Here is a 21,922-nt window from a genome sequence, read left to right as displayed (position 1 = left end):
TTTCACTTCCACCTTCCCCCTTGAATATAGATACAATCTTGATTATTGTGTTGTTAAAAGTAGACCAGAACTTCAATTATAGAAAATCATTTTGTGATGATATTGATGATACTTCTTGGTAGGAATTTCGAAAGCGATTTGGGTTGAACCCTATAAATGAAGTAGGCCAAAGATGAAGCTAATAAAAATTGGAGCACAATAGTATGCTGATGATAAGGTATATATATGTACAGCAAATAGAGCGGTCAAATATCATATGATGAAAGCGAGATATGATATCTTGTGATGAGAAATTATGAATTGAGCATCGTTAAAGAATGACTAAAGTTTAACAAGGGTATCGAGTTCGGAGATCATGAAGGCAATGCCGGAATCAGGATTTAGGGCTAAAAATACAATACACTTATACCGAATCGAAGAAAGCAATATAGACTAGAGGAAGACAAACGAAGGGAATGAAAGGTCTTGTTGAAAGTGGTTGTATCAAGCTCTGGTGCTTCTCTTAATTCTGTCGCCTAATTCAGGTGAAGATTTGGTGTGATGAAGGGCACTTAATGGATTGATGTTTGAGTCAAATTCGGTGTGACTGGTAAGACTGAGGTGTCGATTTTGACCAGCATTAGGATGGCAGGGCAGCGTTCCAGGTTGAAGAGGAGCGCCTCTTGACCAATTGTTATTCCAGTCAAAATGAGAGTGGAAAGTGTCGGCAGGAATCTTAGGAGCAGGATAGCGATCATTCCATTCGAGAGGTATCTGACCGATGGGCGTTGTCGCAAAGTTACCGACATTCTGGTCCAAAACCGTATCTTGATTCGGAAAAACAATGTTACGGGATTTGATTTGAGTTCGAGCAAGTTGATTATTTATAGCTTCAATTTGAGAAGCGAGATGATCTCGAGCAGTAAGCAGTCCAATATCATCGTTGTCACTAATATGAATATATCATCAGCTTTTCCCTTGTGTTATTTGAGCAATAATACATACTCCTCGATATCAACATGAAGCCGGCAGTCAGGGGAACTATTTCCAAGGGGTTGATCTCGGGTCATAGTTTGATGCCGCTTGAAGTGTTTTTGTTCCTATAGCGGACTGAGAATTAGTTTCACACTGAATATAGCACAATAGCACTTACGTCTGAATCTGCAATTCGAGCTTGGATTCTTTCGCTCATCCCTTGATAATATTTTCCGTTGATCTAATTAGGATATGAGATAGGGTTGGTTCGGAAATGATATAGCTAACTTAGATGAATGACTCACTTTTTTGATAACTTCATTCGCTTGTATACGTGTCTGTAACCTATTGAAGCCGCAGCTTAGCTTCGTTGTATATGAACGTGTTTCGTATAGATCAACTTACCTAGCCATTATTGGACCTCTTCTATTTCCCGCTTCATCAGTCAAAGGTTTCCAGGAACAAATCTTGCCCGGTGCCATAAGATCAGCAAGCTCCTAATAATCAAGATGAAACGAATTGAGCTCATGAATTTTTTGTTGAATGACGGGATCACTCACCTCAAATGTGATAGTTACAGGAAGACCCGCAATATACATATTAGCTGAATTAGGATCTTCCAGAGCTTTATTCTGCACTTGATAATCCTCCTACAAAGAAAAGAATAGCATAGGTGAGGCACGAGTGATAAGGAGACGACCACGAGAAGCTGTAGACACTGAAACTCACTTTACCAAATTCACACTCGATGTTTCTCATTTTGAGGTGCAAGATGAAGTTCTGAGCTTGGTCAGGCCTTTTGAACCTATAATAGCAAATTGTCAGCATTATTGTATTGGTACTCGTATCAATATTTGGGAAATAAACCCACATTACAAAAGCATGTCTACAGTACATTTGAGTCTGTCAGTAACTATTTCAGACTGATTTAATCAAACTTACGGTCTTGTACTTCGAGAAGGAATCTTAACAGACACAACATCGCCAAAATCCGAGGCATAAATTCTGAGATCCTCTTCACTCATATCATTATTTATTCGATGTATGAAAACTGTGAATACAAATTCCCTTCAGCGTTGTTTGAATTAAGATATCGGTGAGAAAGCTTACCGTTTCTGCCTTCACCGACCATAGGAATTACCGGCATTGATTTGGAGGTCGAAAGTTTGGCCTTGATACCAAGCTGGCCAAGGTTAAAAGGAGGCATCTTCCTCAAGCTTCTTCTGAAATCTGTATCATCTTCATGGATATCGAAAGACGTATTACCATTCTCTTGGAATCTGACTGACCGACCACTTCCTTGGCGACTCAATCCTTGGCGCAATTCAGAAAGACTGGACAAGGAAGATTGATGACCAATAGAGTTGATGGGGGATTCGATAGGTCCACCTCGATGATAATTAGGCCGTTGGGCATCCAGTTCGAGATCGATGAAAGGAAGAGACTGTTGATGTCGGATTGAGTTGTTATTATATGTCTTATCTTCGTTGGCTGGAATGAAGGGGCTGAAAGGATGTCCAAAAACATCAGGGCTAGATGGACTGTACATCTCGAAATCGTTGGGGAGTTTTTTGGTATCGATAGGGTACAAAATGTGTTCTTGCACATTATTGCTGTTGAGGCTGCTAGTAACGGGTGTTTGTGAAGGCAAAATAGGAAGACTAGGTGATCTTGATCGAACAGGTAAAAACCCTTTATTAGGCAGATGAAGGAAAGGTTGGTGATTATCAAGTTTAGATGTCGATGTTGATGTCATCTTGATGGGCGAAGAAGATTTCCAACCAGCGCCAAACGTTTTTGCAGTAGTAGTTGTAGTTAATGAAGAAGGAAAGGCTTTGTTTTGCTCTTTTCGGTTGTTGATAGCCTTAGGTGTTTCGGAAGACAAAGCAGGAGGAGAATTCGGGTTTACACAGCTTGAGGAAAGAGTATCGGTAGAAGTCGAGCCAGTTAAGGCGGTAAAGGCAGGTGATGATCTAGGGAAGATGAAGGGCGGAGACGATGGGCTGAGTGAACCACTCGAAGATGTTGATGTCATATTGTTGCCAAGCGATACAAGGATGAAGAAAAGTTAATGCTGTATAGAAGAGTAAGAAAATGGAGTGGAAGTACTGTAATATATTGTATTTTGTGGACTAGATGTATGTGGTAAAAGGTCGAAGGAAGAACGAGGGAGAATACAGCAGTATGTTACCGATGCTGATTGCTTTGTGGACGAGACAAGAAAATGGAGCAAGAGAAGGAAACAGGGAATAAGAGCTCATATATATATATATATAATGTAAACTCACTTTTAATGACAAAGTACCTTTGATGTTGTAATGTTGATGATTTAGTGTCTATCAAAGGTAAAACATTAACCGGTTCAAGCCGAAAGTATTTAGAAGTAATGTTGAATTAAACAGAGTTTGAGGAAGGAATGTTCTGTTTATCCAAAATCGATCTGCAATGTTTTAGGATAGGTTAGACTCCTTTCAAGCGATAAATAGTGTGAAAATGGAAGTAGACTAAGGTGAAACGGCGTACCTTACTTGAATTTTTGATGGGAACAGCGGTAACAAGAAGATCGGCACTGATGGAAGTGAAGTAGGAAGTATTTTAAGCGAGATTGAGTAGACAAGTTGCAGATTATCGGTTCGCTACTAGAAAGAGAAAAAAGAAAGAAATGAAAATAAGAAAGTTAGTGAGAGGGAAATTGTACTTCAAATACCTGTGTGAGTGTATGAGCTTAGTCTAGAGGAAAGAAAAGGAAAGATTAGTAGATAGAGAGTACGCGACGCGTTTTGATTGGATCAGCTGTACACAGTACATGACATCGTCTTCATTTTCCTCTTCTTTCTAGTATCCATCATCATTGATGGTTGAGAGACAGTGGACCTTCCTTTGATCAATTGTGATGCCCAGGAGCAACGCTAAAAGAGAGGTGAAAGAATGATCAAGTGCCAAGGAAGCAGATGGTTAGTATTGTCAGGTATCGAAGTATGAAGTAATGTTTGATTACCTATTCCATGCTGATCATTCAGGGGACATAGAACATTGATACTAGACTGGTTTTTCATCTGATAGAAGTGGTCCAAGCGCGTGAAATTGGGTGACAATAAAGGATCTAAAGGAGGTACTGTTTGCCTTTCCATTGGTTACGGCAATAAGCAATTTGTCGTGGGGTGTAGCATGTACTTATCAATTGGGCATCGTATTGTTGGCTTGGCTGAGCAACGTACATTAGATACCGCTAAGAAGCGATAACAATTTGAGGATTGATCAGCGACTATGGCAAATAGGTGAAAGCGGCGGTATCGGTTCAAGGAACAGGTCGATGAAAGGAAGGTGATGAACATCGATCGGTATGGCCCTTCTTGTAAGGTATTGGATGTCGTCATGCTATGTCTGGTAGGAGTTTGATGTGCTGATGCTGGTAATGTTGATGGTGTCGCTGATCTGTTGATGAACCTGAAATACCGTTCGTTGTTGTGAGTTTGACAAAAATCGCGCAAATTCCTGCTAACATGAGCGAATTTTTATCGATTTGAATATCGGTAATTTGAAGAGATATTATCGAAAGGTGGAACGCGTATAATTGATCTTTCCATTTCATCGATGGTGCCGCGTGGCTCTGAGTGTTATATCTCATCCTTATATAGTTTATAAGTCATGAAAGAAATATTAGAAGAGTCTCCCTCATATATTAACAAGCAAGGTAAGCAAGGCAGTAAACCGAGCTTAGTCAATTTCTCTTCGATTATATCCGGTGCATGTTATGCTCCTCGTCTGTCAACCCAAACCATACTGATACTAGTAACGACCAATCTATGCTACTTCTTCAGTTTGTTTAGGTTGTTTGAAGAATGCCTGACGTAATTGTTCTCTTTCTGGTCGAGGAAGTAATTTTCGGTTGGTACCGGTAAGAGCCTATTGATATTTCAGAAATAGTTTAGTTGACCATCCCACCGAGATATTACATATATTTAAATAGAATGAATCATATACTGTGAAAGGATACTCACATTACCAGCAGCATTGAAAGTACCAATCAATGTACCCATACCTGCACATGCACCAAATGCCATAGGTAATGATTTAGCTCTTACACCAGCTAAGAACCCTGCTGCACAACCACCAGCAGCTCCATTCAATGCGTCATCAGTCTGTTTATTCATATATCAGCTAGCTATCTGATAATGGAAAATGGATAGCAGTTCGATGCTAACGTACTTCACGGATGTTGGCTGTAATTGCTTGCACAAAAGAGAAAGAGAAACCCATGGCGGCTGATCGATAACAACTCGGATCAGTAACCTTGCAGTGAAGAGATGTCATGTCCCAGAAAACAACTTACCAAAGAAACCAATTGTTCCTCCTGTTCTAGTTACAATACCCATAGCACCTGCGTTGTGTCTAATTTATGAATAACATTTAGCTTTTATTCTCTAATCTTTTCTACTCCTTGTATCCAACATTTCCAGTCGTATGTGACACTGTATTGAACAATAATACTCACTTATCTAAAGCATTTTGTACTGCACTGACTAATAAACCTACACCAGCTGATTGAAGTGTCACTCTAGTTGCTAATTGAAGAGATGGGTGAGGATGAAAGTTGTGTTCTTCATGTGGTGATGGGACAAAGAATGCTTTTCCAGAAAGCGGTGGAAGTAAAGGATGCGATGATGATGCCATTATGACGATTGTCTAAGACGATATATGATGGGTATAATGGTATGTTGTTTAGCAAGATGAAGTTATTTGATGTAATCTTGACGTTCATCAACATGCAATTAACATTTCACGCAAATGTCTATGAAAGCATTGGCTAATTGATCCTTATGCCTTCTTTAGTTAACAATGAGCCTGATTACAAGAAACAGCGAAAAATGTTAGCCTGACCATGCATACCACGCGGCTGACTTGAACGGATGTAAAATTCGGTAAAAAGGTAAAAGTGGCATCGTGAATTTACCTTTTAACCCCGGATTTTACCCCAGATTGGATGCACCCGAACGGGCATGAATAGAAATGACAATGCTGATTGCGAGTCAGTGATGTGCTTGTGAGTCAATGGGGACGATAAGGTGTGATATTATCTATATTCACCTTGTTCTCCTTGACAACCCAATAGTTTGATATCGCACAGTAACATTATAGCATAAACTGATCAGCGAGTTCACCTACTTACCATCCAAAAAGCCACGTCAAATCAGTAATATCAGCTCAAAATGATAAGTATTCATCTCCTCTCTACCCTCATACAACCTCACCCTTCCCGTCCTTCACCCAGATAGCTTCAGCTGATGGTCTCTTTCTGTTGTCTCCACAGCTCCCCAAAGAGAAGAGTAGATACGGATGTTATGAAACTGTAAGTTATTGTCATCGTGCAGTCTTGACTTCATGAAAATTATGCATATATATGCTAATCTTTAGCTAATCCTTTTGCCACCTCCATTATAGCCTAATGTCTGACTATAAAGTCACTTTAGTTAATAACAAGATGTCAGAGTTCTTTGTAAAGTTTCATGGACCAGCAGAGAGTGGGTATCATAATTTTTGGTCATTTCCCCCATGCTACCTTCTCAACCGATATTTGATAACTCCAAACTACCTATCACCATGCTTTGCCACCCCTATCGCACATGACCGAATGAAAGTCACTGATAATACGGCCAACTATGTTTAGCACCGTTTGCGAAAGGGGTTTGGAAAATTCATGTTGAATTACCAGAACAGTTCCCATACAAATCACCTAGTATCGGTTTCATGAACAAGATCTTCCATCCTAATATCGATGAATTGTAAGTTTTTACTTATGCATGCTTGGTTCACCTTCTTTATGACACTTAACTGATATCGTGTCTTCACAGAAGCGGAAGTGTTTGTTTAGATGTCATAAACCAAACATGGTCACCAATGTTTGGTGAGCTTTTGTAGCCACTTCCCGCCTCATGGTTCTGCGCAAGCTGATTTATGATAACATCTCAGAACTCATCAACATTTTCGAAATCTTCTTACCTCAACTCCTACGATATCCTAATCCAGCAGATCCACTCAACGGCGAAGCAGCAGCACTACTTATGCGTGATCCAAAAGCATATGCTAAGAAGGTTGAATCATACGTTGACAGATATGCTACACCTGAAGATGCCGATCAAGCTGGAGAAGATGATGAAGAAGATTCAGATGATGATGAAGCGGATTTACCATTACGGAAGAAGACTAATGGTCAAATGAATGGAAATGGTAATGGTCATTCAAACGGAAATACGAAGAAGATTAATGGAGATGCCAAAAATGGAAATGTTGAAGAAGAAGAAAATGGCGATAGTGATGAAGAGGATAAAATGAGTGATATGGGTGAATTGAGTGATGAAGATGATATTATGGGTAAGATGGATGACTAGGCATAGGGAAAGGTCACGCAGTCAATCGTCTGCCTCTCCATCTCCCACTTTCAGCGCTTCCATCATCATTTCCAGCACAATCATTGTCTTACTGTATTTCTCATTCCGGAAAATTTACACCATTCCATACCCATTTCCTCATAATACCCTTATATACCCTTCTTCCATCACATTGACATAATTTAGTTCCTCGTTCCGTCACTTCTCCTTGATATATAACCATCCCTGTTGCTTTTTAATCTCATATCTGTTGTATGTTCATGAATAAAGTAAATGTTTCATTCGATCCTCTTTCATACACGTTGATATCCTTGAATTACATGTTTTCTCGGAACTAATACGGTAGGACCCATTAAGATGCTTCAGAATCGCCTCGACATTTCATTTTTCGGACGGGAGAAAAGATGGCACCGTTCAAAGGATGCTAGTAAAGAAAGTATAAAGGACCACTGGAATATTGCTCATTTCTGGAATTATCGATAAGGAGTCACGATTTATGGTGGAAATCGGTAAGTGAACAAAGGATACTTCTAAACCCAAAGGAGCTATGTATGTTACTGACTCTTCACTGCACAGATATCGAACAGATTCGATGTTTTACCTTCTGCTGATATGCAAGTGCGCTACCAATACTACGCGCAAAATACCCCCGGATGATGACTATACGGCCAAAAACCAATCCCATGTCAAGAATAAAGGACTGAATTAAAAGGTTTGATTACCCAAAGATCAATCCTAACCTCGATTTGATTGGTTTCCCTTTCCCGTTTCTCTTTGTTCCCCACCTAAGACTGAAGCTGTGTACAATACCGGTGTTGGAGTTATCTTACTGCTCATAATATCTTTCTCGTTTTCTTCCTGCTGCAAGAAGACTATACAGCTATTGAAAAGCTTGTATTTGTATCGTTCTTTCAATCTTCACCATTTTCGTACTAATCTTATTTTTCCTACTTCCTGGTCTTACAAACAAATACCTAGCTTATAATTATTACCTTGACTGTCTGTCAAGTCTTGTGGCCGATATCAGCATTTCTACGCAAGTTTCGCCCCAAGTTTCGACGGAATAATGCCCTCAACGCCTTTCTTCGTTTCCGATACATCGCCTTTGTTCAAATATACGCCCGAAAATGCTTGGCAAGCTGCATATAGAGCTGATGGAAATGGATGGGATGAAACTTTCCATGCCACTTTCGATGGAGATGCAACAGTGGGAATCAAGATAACAGGTCAGTCCATTCCATCTCGGAAAGATCCAGAAAGAAACTGAATTGCTGTGACTAAATGTTCTAGCTTCAGCATTCAGTTTTCAGACTGCTTCGACTTCAGCGATATTAGAGGGAGATGAAAAGGAGGAAGATTCAGATTTGTGTGAAACACAATATAGGATAAATGGATCAGATTGGCTAGATGCATGTTCAGAAGAATACCTTAAATCAGATTTACCATTAGGTTTACATCAAATAGAATTGAAAGGTAAAAATGGTCAAGGAGTAGAATTTATGGGTCTACAAGGTGAAATACCTATACACAATATCGGAAGGTAAGTTGCGAATTGATCTCTCGAATCGACAAGTATTGAGAACTGATTTTAATTTTGGGCTATTCAGTGCTATCAACCAAACAATAGATAGCGGTTCATCATCATTCAATTATACATCTTCTAGTCAATGGACGAAACTATCGTCTACATCAAATATGCAAGGTTCTACAGAACCTTATGCAAACTTTACTTTGAAGTCGATGTATGAAGGTGAAGGATTGAATGGATTCTTTAGTAACTCATTAGCAGGTACGACGGTTCAGGGAGCTAAGGTTGATTTGACATTTCAAGGTATGTCCATTTATACCTAATCTTATGCTCAACTTGAGTGTGTTATTTTGAATGTTTCTCAGAGATAAGTTAGATTCTTAGGATGAGGCCAGATCAAATTGCTGATATTATATCGTTGTTTAGGGGAAGCTATATACTTGTATGGCTTATCAGGACCCAATTGCGGCTTGGCGCAGGTATCCTTGGATGGTGAGATACAGCAGGACATCAATATGAAGGTAAGTGAACGATCAGGATATTTTTCATGAAATCCATCGGTAATTTCAGTTAATTTGTTTCATTCTTACAGAATACCTGGGAGATACATGGATCGTTACTTTATGTTGGGAGTGGATTCAACCCTAACGACACGCATACTTTAAGTATCGTTAATAATCAACAAGGGGAACAACTCATGATTGATTTCGCATTATTAACTGTACCGCAGTTGGAGAAAAAATCGTAAGTGTTAAAGTCCAAATAGTATTGTTGCTATAAAGCTGATAAATTCTCCTGATTCATCCTGATTTTCAGCATGATACCGTTAATAGCTAGCATATCAGGTGGTGTAGGTGGTCTATTAGTTTTTATCGGATTGATTTGGTTTTGCTTTTCAAGAAGGAAAAAGCGAAAAATCAAGAAATCAAGAGGTCAACTACAAACGAAATATGCATTTGCTGATGGGATTGGAGGAGGAGGAAAGGATGGATTGATGTCATCAGGTAAATCAACTTATTCATCTGTATCATCAAGCATAAATGAATGGAGAAGACCACCTTCGTCATTACTTTCACCTATAACAACCAATTCAAGTCCAGGTCAAAATGCATCTATAAATGGTACTTCATGTGCATTGGGTTCAAATGGTGAATATATCTGGGGTACAGGTAGACCAGCAGGTTTAGATTTATCTTCAGCTAGAACACCAAACTCAACTGCAAATACGAATACTCCAGCTACTAGCAGAACAGGAGAACCTGTTATTCAACCTCCTTTCAGATCTCCACCACCTGATTATCCAGACTATATACCTTATCAAGCACCTCAAAACGTATATTCACCCTCTGCGCCCATATCAAGTAAATCAACTTATCGACCGACAGTACCCAGATCTGCCACTGCTCCCAATCCAATTACTCCTACTGCTGATTCTACTTCACCTAATATGGTTGTCTCAGCTGCTTCTATTTCTCACTCCACGAACGAATGGATCAAAACCGTCAGTAAAGCCAGAGCAGTGTCACCTTCCAGTTTACATTCAGCTAAAAGCAGTACATCTGTGATTGAACGTATGACGAAACCGTTAAACCTGACTTCGACAAAAATGGGTAAACCTGAATATGATAATATACCTTTAGATAATTATACGTATAGTAATCCAAATCAAAGACCTATGACACCTCCACCAATCCCTTCAGAATATGGCGATTATACACCTACAACAGCACAAACTCCTTACGGTCGGTATATAGGATCGCCTACAGCTATCATGCCGGAAGCTACCGAACGACTGAAAATGAATCAGAATCAATCCATATCCGATTCAAATATCGAGCTTCAAGCGCAGGATTATCCTTTGGGAGGAGGAGGTTTGCAGAGAGGACCAAGCATACGATCAATGAGTACCATGAAATCCTGGTTGTCAAATTTGATCTTTGCTCCTCCTGGTACAAGCACAATGAATAACAACAATAACAACAGAGTAGTGAACAGCAATACATTATTTTCTGTACCTGAATCACCAAATATCAATATACCTGAAGCTGCAGCTGCCAGACCAGATTCCGGCATTTTCCCATTATCTTTAAATGGATCTATAAGTCATATACCTTTACCTATAAGATCCTCACCAACTTCTATGTCGAGTACCCCAATTCAAATGGTTCCTGGTACAGCTACAAGGAGTTTTTTCGGTTCAAGAAATGGTAGTATAATAAATTCTCCTGGAACTTCAAGAAGTTATGGATTTGGTTTTACAGGTACAGCAATAACCCCCAAATCAAGTACAAGTACGAGTTCGTATTCGAATTTTATCGTCACGAGTGGAAATGGTGCAAGACCTTTACCTAGTAGGAGTAATACTGAATCGTCATTTGGCAATTCTTACATATATGAAAACAGTAATTATGTTAGAGGTAGCAACGGGATAGTAAGAGAGAGGGAAGTTCAAGGTAATGAGATGTTCATAGCATTGAATCCAAATAGTCCTATCGTAGGTGATAGTAGACCTGGAAGTGAATGGACATATGGCGGTAGAGCATATTGATCAACAACCAGTAGATAGATTTTTCCTCAGCTGTATAAATGGACAGTACGCGGGCTTCACTTGATTATCACTTTGTATGAACATTTCATCAATTATATAGTATCTATTAGCATCCCTTTCGATACATGTAAAATATCATTTCTATGTTTTGAGAGCTTACTAAGCTGATTTTCCAGGAATAGCCCGTTCTTATGAATTCTGATTCCTCACCTCTCTTCCCCTCTCTTTGCGATACCACGCTCAAATTGTCTCAATCGCATGAATACATACCGCTTCAAGTTTGTCTGAAAATTACCGTATTTGGTATCCTAAGCGCCGTGAGATGGTTATCTGTTATCTTATCTGCTGCCCGAACCTTAAGCGCGTTCGGTGAAGTTGGACAACTTTGTCAGTACCTCAGTATAACTACTATATCTTTCCTATCGTCAGTGTACACAACGTTGCTCACCAACACTCTGCAGAATCGTTTTGAAATGTACCTCCGAGATGAGGAGATGTCAGGTATACTCGTACTGACCGAGCTAATCAGCTACGCCGTCTGTCTCTTTACGACTCATACTGTTTACTCGTATGGGGATCGCGCTTAATGACCCACCTCGGCGATGTCTATAACTTGGAATGCATCAACGACTATTGGTATATATACTGGGTCTAGATGATTGAAATCCAGAAGAATCGTCTCCATATCCACTCAAATCAAACACAAAACACTCGGCATCAACTTTGAATCTCATACTAAAAGAATTTTACAAAATGTCAGCTCAAACAGTTCTCATCACCGGATTGAACGGTTACACTGCACCTCATATTGCTCATCAATTCCTCAACAAGGGATGGAACGTTAGAGGTACAGTCAGATCCGATTCTAAAAAAGAAAAGGTTCTCAATCTTTCAGCTTTCAAGAACTGGGTTGATCAAGGTAAAGTTGAAGTTGTAATTGTTGAAGATTTCCTTACTTCAGATTATACCGAAGCTTTAAATGGTGTTGATGCTGTAAGTCATTGATCTCATACTTAATTCACCAGCGCCCCTCTTTCGTGTGTATACTGTATGCATGATGTTTGCTTGTATCTATTTACTAACCACCACTTATTGTTCTGCAACCACGTAGGTCGTACTTGCTGCTTCACCTTTCAATATGACTTTATCAACTTATGAAGAATTTGCCACTCCAGCTATTCAAGGTACCAAAAGAGTACTTGAAGCAGCTGCTAAAGTATCTAGTGCGTTATCAACCTCATTTTCGCAGAATTATGGCATGATCTCCTCAATTGATAATCGACGTTGACGACTTACGTATAGGCATTAAAGCAATCGCATACGTGTCTTCAGGTGTATCAATTCTTGATGTATTCCAACCTTTAGATTCATATGGAGGAAGGCTAGTCACCGAAAAAGATTGGCTCGAATCTACCGAGGAAGATGCTAAAAAGGAGTGAGTAAATTATTCGAGATTGGAGATCTGACTCGTCAATCCTCGTACTCGTACAGTCGGTGAGCCATTTCATATGGGAATCAGTACTGACTTAGTCATCAACACCATTTCTCTCTCATGAATACAGGTCTGATAGCCCAACCAAAAAAGCGCTATGGTATGCTGTTTCAAAAAAGTATGCTGAGCTTGCAGCAAGAGAAACTAAAAAGGAAACTGGTGCATCTTATGCTTTATCTTCTTATTGTCCTACAGGTACGTCAAAGATAGGCCCTTCTAATTGTTCCTTTTTCACAGGATTTTCGTGTTAAGACATGAAACGTTTCTAACTTTTCTGACTGTTCTACAAAGTGGTTTATGGGCCTGTTCAAGAAACTGATGATCTGAAAGATCTTCAACATGCTCCAGGTTCTGATCTTTCTGCTTCAGCTCTTTACCACTTACTCGTTGGTGGAGAAAATGCACCTCTTTTACCAGAACATCACGTTCAATATCTCGATGTAAGTGGTTTTTACATTTCCTTTAACTCGTGAATCAGTCTGAAACTGACATTCATCCTGTCCAATATGTGATATAGGTTCGTGATTTAGCTTCAGCAATTTATGCAGGAGTTGACAAAAAATCAGAAGGAAGATTTATTACAGCAGGATACGAGTTTTTCTATCAAGATTTCGTTAATATTGCAAGAAGGTTGAGACCAGATTTGAGTAAATTCATCGTTAAAGGTGATTCAAATGGTTCAACTTCACCTCCTGTAGGTTCATATAGATTTGATAGATCTGCAAGCGAGAAAGAATTAGGAATTAAATGTAAGTATCCTTTTTTTGTGAAATTTGGAAAAGATAGTCTGAGCCTTGTCAAATCAAGATTGAAACCAAAGCTGATTGACATATTTTGTGTGATTTCGCCCTTTTAGATCATACTTTGGAAGAAACTGTCAGAGATACCATTGCTAGATTTGAGGAAATGGGTGCATACAAAGCCTAAACAACAAGCACGTACTGCGATTTCTACGTCGCTATATGCACCATCCTCTATATTTGAAGTCGTATTAATATAAACAACTATAAATGCATTATTTGACTCAGCTTGGTATATATTTTTGATGAATACAGAATAGAAGGATAAGAGTGATAAGAACAGTCAAAACCAGAAGAATATTCTAATTACAATGAGAAATCCGTATCCTACAAGTATAATCATGAAAGTCCCCTTAATTTTTCTCTCATTCTAGCTTCTGCTCTAGCTCTTAATTCTTCTTCGGTAACCTCATTCACATTTGCCACCGTACTCATATTGAAATTGTTATTTTGTTCATTTGATGTAGCTTGTCGATTCGGCGATCTAGGTGGTCGTCTGACATTGTTGTTGTTGTTGTTATTGTTATTTGGCGAAGGTCTATAATTAGGTGGTAATTCAATAACTCTAGAATTTGAATCAGGTAGTTGAATATGTAAATCACCATTACCACCATCAGCGTGGACTACATAAACGTTTCTTGGTCCTCGGGTTGAAGATGGTGAAGAAGGAGACGATGGTTCTTCGCCCTGAGGAGCCGTTCGATGTTGATGCTGCGAACCTAAAGATCCTGGTCTAGGCGACGAAGGATTTTGAGGGAGTTGGTCGGAAGGGAAACTGGCTTCTCTGCGAGATGAGTTAGATGAAATCCATGATGGATCTTGAACATGACCTAGTCCTGGTGATGACGGTTGCTGTTGATGATGTTGAGAATGAATGCTGGTTCCTCTTTCTCTTTGATCCCTGATATCACCCTGGCTATCATGATTTTCATAAGGATTAGCATGATGATCTGAATATCCAGCACCAGTAATTGGTGGTCGTGGGAACACTCTGTCTCTTGATGATATAGAACCTGTGCTGTCCCTGGGTAAGGCTGGACCAGGAGGCTGAGGGTAGTGTTGTGGATTGGGAGCAGCCATGTAGGGATCGTATAAGGTAGCTGGGGAATCTAGATATGGGCTAACGCTATCTCCTGGTGTTGCATGTTTACTCATAAACGAGCCAGAAGGTGTTTTGAAGGATGCTGGTCTTGGATCGGAGTATAGATTGATCTGCGATTCAGTCTAAAAGCAAAATCGTTTTATTAGCTGTTGATGTCAGGCGTGCCCAGTATCAATCTAAAGCTGACCGCGAATGAATGGAGAAATTTGCTCACCTTTCTTATCTTTCTTTTACCACTTAATAAAAACCACATCAGAATAGTTGCACCTATTGCACCTATGATGAAAGCTCCACTGATACTACCGGCCAATACACCGACGCCGAACTCTGCATTCTTCTTTGCAGCTTGTTGACCAGTAGCAACAGCTAAACAACTTAAATCATCACTTTCTCCAGAATGCAATGGACCAAAAGCCCAACTGTTCCCAGATGAATCGTATAGTCCTAACATAAATGCTTGACCGTGTGTCAAACGTATAGTATAGTTTATCGGTAGTGTAGAAGTTGTTATATTCACTGGAGGATGTGCAGCTGGTGCAACAAGAAGTGTAAAGGGTGGTGTACCGTTTTTGGGATTAATTTGAAGATCGGAGCCTGAAGTTAAAGGTCTTGATTAGCTGATCGTAAAAACCATCGTGAACACGGTTGAATGACTCGACAATTCAATTAGCTCACATGCTATAGGCCAAGCGTTCCACGACACTTCACCACTGATACCTAAAACTTCTACGTCCAGAGTCTCATTTCTTGGTGGAACCCACGATTCCAATACATCCGGTCTTCGACAAGTTGAATTTGGTGAAGTATAAGCAGAAGCTGTGTCGTCTGACGGAACAACTGTTACTAGATCCTACGCAAAGAATTAGCAAAATCAGCCATGCGTCTACGTCTGCTGCGCCGAATAGTGCATCACTACATGAGGTTCTAAAGGAGGAATGCTTACTTGACATCCACCTGAAGCACCATTGGAACCCCATATACAAGCGATAAACTATGAACAGAAATCAGCTCTGTTCATTTTCTTCCCATTTGTGTGGTAACCGTCGAAATGTGATATTTAGCTTACCTGGGTTCCGTTCATCCAAGGATGACTAATTTGTCTTAGTTCATTCATATCACCAACATCCAAACTAGCACTATATAACCTCTCAAACTGTTTACCTTTGTCATCTATCAACTGTTCATGAACTAGGGTCACCATTGTATAAGGTGCTTTCGGATCTGAAGTATGAGCATTGGTAGGTGTAAGAGGTGTTAGGGTTAACGGTGAAGGACATGATGAAGTTATAGGTAATACCAGTTGATTTGTCGTGAAGCCGAACAAGAAAGATTGGATTTGATCACCTGTATTAGGTGTTGATGTTTCCGCTGATACCAATGGGAGAAACAGGGAGAGCAATGTTGAAATCATAGCTAGTTCGGAGATGCTTAATTCAACTTGAACGATAGTTTACCAATTCCAGTTAGTTGAGAGAATTGTCTATTATCTCAGAGATGGTTGAGCTATTGTCCTGTCGGTGAACAGCTATCTTTTGATGGTTGCTGAAAGTTTGTAGAAGATTGAAATGAATTAAATGCTCCGCTTGAAGACCCGTATGCCCGAGGTGTTTATCGTGTAGATAATCTGTATATAAAGTTGATATAAAAGGTGAATGATTTGGATAACCAAAATATCTAGCTTTTATCATTCGAGATTCCATTGACTAGAAATTTGGGCGCATAGCCTTTTACGTTTAACATTTAAAAGGAAGACAAATAGCTGATTGAATAATTGCTTGTTACCAATTGAATGATTATAGTATGTTTTTACGTCTGAGCACAGATCATTACCAAGTGCATGTGTATTGTGCACAGGCTAATTGTGTTGTTGGTTTGAGGGGTGAGGGGGTGTTGAATTTACCGCAAACATTTTATTCAGGATAGCTGTCCCCTCAAACACTCAAAACATGATGTTTGATCTTGACTGTCTTTTTAGCATACGAGCTCTTCCCTCATAGATCTAGTCTTGACACTTTTGATGTTGATTTTGAGGCTTAGTAAGTCGCTTCTACACCTGCAAGCGAGTTATAGCTGTTTTAATGATTGATCGTGAATATTCCGTAGATTCAGGAAGTAGGATTGTTAATACATCCTTTGAGTTGAATTAAAGTGAAAAAGCAGTGATTTCCCACATGATTCAATTGGATCTGACTTTTTCGTCATCAAGCTTGGCAATTTCGGAGGCATTGAAGATCTCAATATAAATAATTCTTTTTGGTGTTCATGTGGATTATCATATAGTTATCGTACGTACACTTACTTTACCTGTTGCCAGAAAAGAGGCAAGATGCAAGATGCAGTGAAGATTCTGACACACACGCACGTCCCCTCGCTGATGGTTCATGATGGTTGAAGGCTCGACCCCTTGTGCCTGTCATGGCAGATGTGATGACAGTATGGCTGGAGACGACCGTGGGAATCAACCCGCATTAACTTCGGCTATGACGATATCTTGAAGTGGGTTCTTGACAATACATTAGTTTTATTATTGATAATCAGATTACCATTTCAGAAGGGGAGATCTTTGGATGCTGACAAAACTCTCACAATCCAAGTACGACAAAAGTACAACTCAGTCGAGACATTACTGATATAAAAGCAGCAACAATCAAAAGTCTAGTCAAAGAGTTTATATATCACTCAACTTACAAGTCTAATCGATAAAATTAGCTCAACACAATATGTCAACTCCAACAAGAAGAATAGCAGTAATATTAGGTGTAGGTCCTGGATTATCAGCATCAATAGCCAAGAAATTATCCAGCACACATTCATTGCTACTCTTATCTAGATCTTTACCTGACTCATTACCAAAATTGAATTTACCTTCGAGTATACCCAAGGAAAACATTTTAGCTTTATCATCTGATGGATCTTCATCTTCACTCAAAAAAGCATTCGAGGATTTACAAAAACATTGGCCTGAATCAAGAGTAGACGTGGGTATTTATAATGTTAATGAGAAATTCGAAATGAAAGATTTCTTGGATAAATCGGAAAGCGAGATTCGAAGTGGTTTAGAAACTGGTGTGTGAGTATGGCTCCATCCCTTCCCGTTCCTTCCCCCTCTCCTTCCGCTCATCCTGTTGCTTCGCCCCCTTTTCCACGCCTCCTCTACCCCTGTCCGGCTTCTTGCCTCCTTATTTACTACTATACTGCTTCGCAATCGCTCAGAGAGAAGCTCCAAGAGCCAAAGTACTAGAGCTGACCTCACATGTTATTCAATAATACAGTGTTGGAGGCTGGAATCTTTCACAGTCCATCTTACCATTATTCCTCAAGAATGAACCGGATTCCGAAACAGGTGCAAAAGGTGTATTGCTTTTCACCGGGGCTACAATGTCAATCAAAGCAGGTGCAAAATTTTCTTCTTTAGCACCTGGTATGTTTGCAAGAAGAGCATTGTCACAATCATTAGCAAGAGAATTTGGTCCAAAGGGCGTACATGTCGGACATGTGATTATCGATGGTATTATAAATACTGAAAGAGTCAAAGGTATGATGGGCGAAGATAAAGGCGATAAAGTGAGTTCTCAGCTAGAACGCTTGATTTGACAAATTCATGTGCATGTTATTAATGCCTACTCTGAATTTAGCGACTCGATCCAGATGATATAGCTACCACATATCTAGCACTCGTTAATCAACGACGATCAGCCTGGACTCAAGAATTAGATATCAGGTAAGTCGATGCTAGTATCTTTCCTTTTCAGAACAATAAGCTGACTTTCTACCCTTTGCGCAGACCCGATTGTGAATCATGGTAATCGTCGTTCTTATGAGCGTGAAGGATCCGTCTGAAAGGGATACATGAGCATCTCTGGCGGGGTGACCCATACTTGTAATACTTACTGTCTAAGTTGTACACCTTGTATGTTGTTATGAGCAAGAATGAAATTCATAACAAGAATTCCGCGATATTGCATACCTCCGAGATGATCGGGTATTGATTAACCGAGACCGAGACTTTAAATTACAGTAGCATCATATCATGATTGTAGCATACCTTGTTCCTGAGTGACGCAGACTTACGAAAACACATGTGTATGCCCGATATCGATATTTCACCCAAAAAAATGGAGAGTTTATCTCGCTGATCAATGGAGCGATGTTGTGTCCTTGTTACAAAAGATCTTCTTAATTCACCAACCTATTCAACATATACCATATCCAGTATACCCACTTGAGCAGAAGAGCATCTGTCAGCTAATCGTACATATCCTCGCGATCCTGTGCTCTTCTTCTTTTCTTATACCTATATTCTCGATAAACATCGATATTTATTGTATACGTTTTTAGATTTCTACGGACACTTCAATATCATGTCTGCCTACAACCCTTTGCCTCTGCTAGGACCACATTTGCCGACTTTGGCTCTATCAACTATATTCTTCTACGGTGTTCAATACGCTTCCCATACAATTTCACCAAAATTAGTAGGGAAATACTCAGAGTTTGATAAACGGACTAGAATAGGTTGGGCTACTCATGTGGTTTGTGAGTGAAACAAGCATATCAAACTCTTCTCAACGCGCCTTTGAAGGATTGTTATAATACACATATCTGATAGCTGTATATACTGACTATGACTATACTACAGCAATGGTTCATGCGATAATCGTCATTCCGCTAGCTTTCAAGTGTCTTTCTTCATCTATACTTAAGGCAGATCCAATATTCGGATATGATTCTTGGGCGGGACACGTATTCGCTTTTAGTTCAGGTTATTTTGTGTGGGATACTTTGGATTCTTTGATGAATTCTTCCATAGGGTTTGTAGTTCACGGTGAGTGTAGACTTGATACATGTTATTTCGTTAAATTTGTAATCGCTAAATCTATCCCTTCTACAGGTGCGGCTTGTTTAGCTGTGTTTTTGTTTTCTTTCGCAAGTATCTTTGATTAAGCTTGCTCGGATACAAAACCTCAGTATGTCTAGAACGTCAGTATATTGATGATTATATCCTATTTTAGAGACCTTTCTTAGCTGGGTTTGGAGCTCCCTTTCTCTTATGGGAATTGTCTACTCCTTTACTAAATATTCATTGGTTTATGGTAAGCATGTTTGTCCTGCTTTTCCAACTTATTCAGGATATCTAGTAAAGGAAGAGCTGATATTCGCCAACTGTCAATAGGATAAAGCTGGCCTTTCTACAAAATACCCAACCTTCTTTCTTGTCAACGCTTTATTGTTCATGTTGGTGTTCTTCTTAGCTAGAATTATTTATGGAGGTGCAAATGTGAGTATTATGTTGTTTAAATCGGCCCACTATGCCACAAGGCATTACGCGAATGCCTGCTAACTGATCGCCTCATTTAGAGTATATTGTTTTTCCAGACTATGTGGACTGAAAGACACCGTATCCCACTTCATCTACACAGTAGGTCTATTGATCCCAGTATCAGACACCGTTAATGAGCTGAATGTGCATTTTAGTTATTTACTGTTCTGGTAACCTCGCACTGAACGGCTTAAATTGGTTATGGTTTTCCAAAATGCTACAAAAGATGATTGCCCGATTGCAAGGGGATGATAAACCTACACCAAAGAATAGAGTACAAAATGGTGAACAACAACCTTTACTCAATGGTGATGCCAAACAAGGTGAACGTCCAACTATCGATTCAAATGGAACTCTAGAAGCAGATCATGAAGGAACCATAAGGCTACCTGTCAATCCTCCTAGTCCAGTCGCTGAACAGAGTCATAGAGAGGGATTATGAGCATATAACGGACATTTAGACTGCGTGACATTCAAGCATTGCATGATCTAATCATATCATATGATATCAGCTTAGTAGACTGTCTGATATATTAATAGATGTCATGAATGATGACTATCGAATGAAATTGTCTCATGAATTTAGCTTTTTAGATCGGAAAAATGACAACATTACTATCTTCTGTGTTATCAAATATTATTATAACCTCATAGCGTTCGTCATTTGATCATCATGGTAAATGATCCTCACCTAGTAGAACAATCTATCCTGTGATCACATTAAGCGAAGTGTGTTTCTTTGATGCATCTTCTAATCAGGTACATATGAATAAACACCCTTCAACGCGAACGAAAGGAGGGTCAAGATCATATATACACAAAGTTCAGCTAAAACTACTGATGGACATATTTACCAACAGTCAAGGAGTACGGGAAAAGCAGTACGGGAGAAGGATGAAGCAATAAGGGCGTTGATGAACTTTCTTTCCATACCGATTAAGGCGGATTCAATTCCTTTGCTATGTCTGCTCAATCTCCTGATCCGATCTGATAATCGAATCGTGTTTGAGGACGGTGAGAATGTCCGAAAGTACGATGAGTGACGCTATAAAAGCATGTTAAACATGAATAATCATCACATCGTCACAGCGACATTTTACAGCCATCCCTTCCTCTCTTCTCGCTGTCAAATTTCCCATAAGCTTCTTGTCTTATCTAGACTTTCAGGGTAAAAATCAAGGCAATTACAATATATACCACCTTTCGCACTTCGCCGCCTGTTGTGTATTTTAGCGTCAGTTGATGTCAACTCTATTGTTGTATATCAACCTATCAACCATCAACCATCAACCATCAAAATCTAATCGTCATTTATTGATTGTGAAACAAGTTGACTTGTTTACATACTATTTGTATCCCTCAATCTTCGCATACGACGATCTGTGCATAGGTACTCCAATCAAATTAGCACCGTCAAACCGATAAACTACACAGAAACACTCAAATCAATTCCCCACTTTCTTCCGATTCCTTTGGTCCAAATTTTTTTCAATACCCTGTCCGACTTCTCATTACCGCTGCCAGAATTTTCCTTCTCCTCTGCATTTTGGAATTTCCTTAATAATGAGTTAGATCAACTGCTTCCACTTCTTCTTCTTTTTCTTTTTCTTTCTTCAACACCCTTTATTTCTCCCCTCTTTCCACTTCAATAACTTAATAACCCCTTCTCTCCCCAGAGTCAAACTCCTTCTTGCTGTTCTAAGTTTGAAGTGAAATCAAAACGTTCAATAATAAAAAACTCAAAAAAAAAGATAAGTCTGGTTAATCTTTTTCAAGTTTAATCAGTACA

General features: G+C 39.4%; 8 protein-coding genes across 8 annotated transcripts; 5 read left to right on the top strand and 3 right to left on the bottom strand.

Moving 5' to 3' along the window:
* Nucleotides 1–483: 483 nt before the first annotated feature.
* Nucleotides 484–2,989, bottom strand: L201_001775 (uncharacterized protein; the record flags this gene model as incomplete). Its single annotated transcript, XM_066217562.1, has 10 exons — nt 484–928; nt 985–1,079; nt 1,133–1,195; nt 1,260–1,299; nt 1,360–1,451; nt 1,515–1,604; nt 1,684–1,759; nt 1,826–1,840; nt 1,897–2,005; nt 2,065–2,989. 10 exons carry the CDS (start codon nt 2,987–2,989, stop codon nt 484–486), a joined length of 1,950 nt encoding a protein of 649 aa, XP_066073659.1.
* Nucleotides 2,990–4,758: 1,769 nt separating this feature from the next.
* L201_001774 (uncharacterized protein) lies at nt 4,759–5,628 on the bottom strand (the record flags this gene model as incomplete). The annotated part of the gene is made up of 5 exons (XM_066217561.1): nt 4,759–4,860; nt 4,956–5,096; nt 5,164–5,219; nt 5,288–5,346; nt 5,450–5,628. The coding sequence occupies 5 exons, from the start codon at nt 5,626–5,628 to the stop codon at nt 4,759–4,761; spliced, it is 537 nt and encodes a 178-aa protein (XP_066073658.1).
* Nucleotides 5,629–6,436: 808 nt separating this feature from the next.
* Nucleotides 6,437–7,343, top strand: L201_001773 (uncharacterized protein; the record flags this gene model as incomplete). The annotated part of the gene is made up of 4 exons (XM_066217560.1): nt 6,437–6,476; nt 6,623–6,737; nt 6,807–6,859; nt 6,925–7,343. The coding sequence occupies 4 exons, from the start codon at nt 6,437–6,439 to the stop codon at nt 7,341–7,343; spliced, it is 627 nt and encodes a 208-aa protein (XP_066073657.1).
* Nucleotides 7,344–8,409: 1,066 nt separating this feature from the next.
* L201_001772 (uncharacterized protein) lies at nt 8,410–11,419 on the top strand (the record flags this gene model as incomplete). The annotated part of the gene is made up of 6 exons (XM_066217559.1): nt 8,410–8,569; nt 8,634–8,883; nt 8,951–9,174; nt 9,298–9,392; nt 9,464–9,615; nt 9,688–11,419. The coding sequence occupies 6 exons, from the start codon at nt 8,410–8,412 to the stop codon at nt 11,417–11,419; spliced, it is 2,613 nt and encodes an 870-aa protein (XP_066073656.1).
* A 753-nt stretch (nt 11,420–12,172) lies between these two features.
* L201_001771 (uncharacterized protein) lies at nt 12,173–13,838 on the top strand (the record flags this gene model as incomplete). Its single annotated transcript, XM_066217558.1, has 7 exons — nt 12,173–12,412; nt 12,531–12,642; nt 12,722–12,854; nt 12,982–13,106; nt 13,203–13,351; nt 13,429–13,660; nt 13,768–13,838. 7 exons carry the CDS (start codon nt 12,173–12,175, stop codon nt 13,836–13,838), a joined length of 1,062 nt encoding a protein of 353 aa, XP_066073655.1.
* Nucleotides 13,839–14,050: 212 nt separating this feature from the next.
* Nucleotides 14,051–16,224, bottom strand: L201_001770 (uncharacterized protein; the record flags this gene model as incomplete). The annotated part of the gene is made up of 5 exons (XM_066217557.1): nt 14,051–14,935; nt 15,028–15,407; nt 15,489–15,663; nt 15,757–15,804; nt 15,880–16,224. 5 exons carry the CDS (start codon nt 16,222–16,224, stop codon nt 14,051–14,053), a joined length of 1,833 nt encoding a protein of 610 aa, XP_066073654.1.
* Nucleotides 16,225–17,533: 1,309 nt separating this feature from the next.
* L201_001769 (uncharacterized protein) lies at nt 17,534–18,619 on the top strand (the record flags this gene model as incomplete). The annotated part of the gene is made up of 4 exons (XM_066217556.1): nt 17,534–17,883; nt 18,086–18,377; nt 18,449–18,534; nt 18,598–18,619. The coding sequence occupies 4 exons, from the start codon at nt 17,534–17,536 to the stop codon at nt 18,617–18,619; spliced, it is 750 nt and encodes a 249-aa protein (XP_066073653.1).
* Nucleotides 18,620–19,174: 555 nt separating this feature from the next.
* L201_001768 (uncharacterized protein) lies at nt 19,175–20,575 on the top strand (the record flags this gene model as incomplete). Its single annotated transcript, XM_066217555.1, has 7 exons — nt 19,175–19,349; nt 19,453–19,638; nt 19,705–19,739; nt 19,826–19,906; nt 19,987–20,091; nt 20,172–20,232; nt 20,289–20,575. 7 exons carry the CDS (start codon nt 19,175–19,177, stop codon nt 20,573–20,575), a joined length of 930 nt encoding a protein of 309 aa, XP_066073652.1.
* Nucleotides 20,576–21,922: the final 1,347 nt, after the last annotated feature.

Source organism: Kwoniella dendrophila, chromosome 2 (assembly GCF_036810415.1).
Source record: "Kwoniella dendrophila CBS 6074 chromosome 2, complete sequence".
Classification (NCBI taxonomy): Eukaryota; Fungi; Basidiomycota; class Tremellomycetes; order Tremellales; family Cryptococcaceae; genus Kwoniella; species Kwoniella dendrophila.
This window is presented reverse-complemented; position numbering and strand designations above follow the sequence as displayed.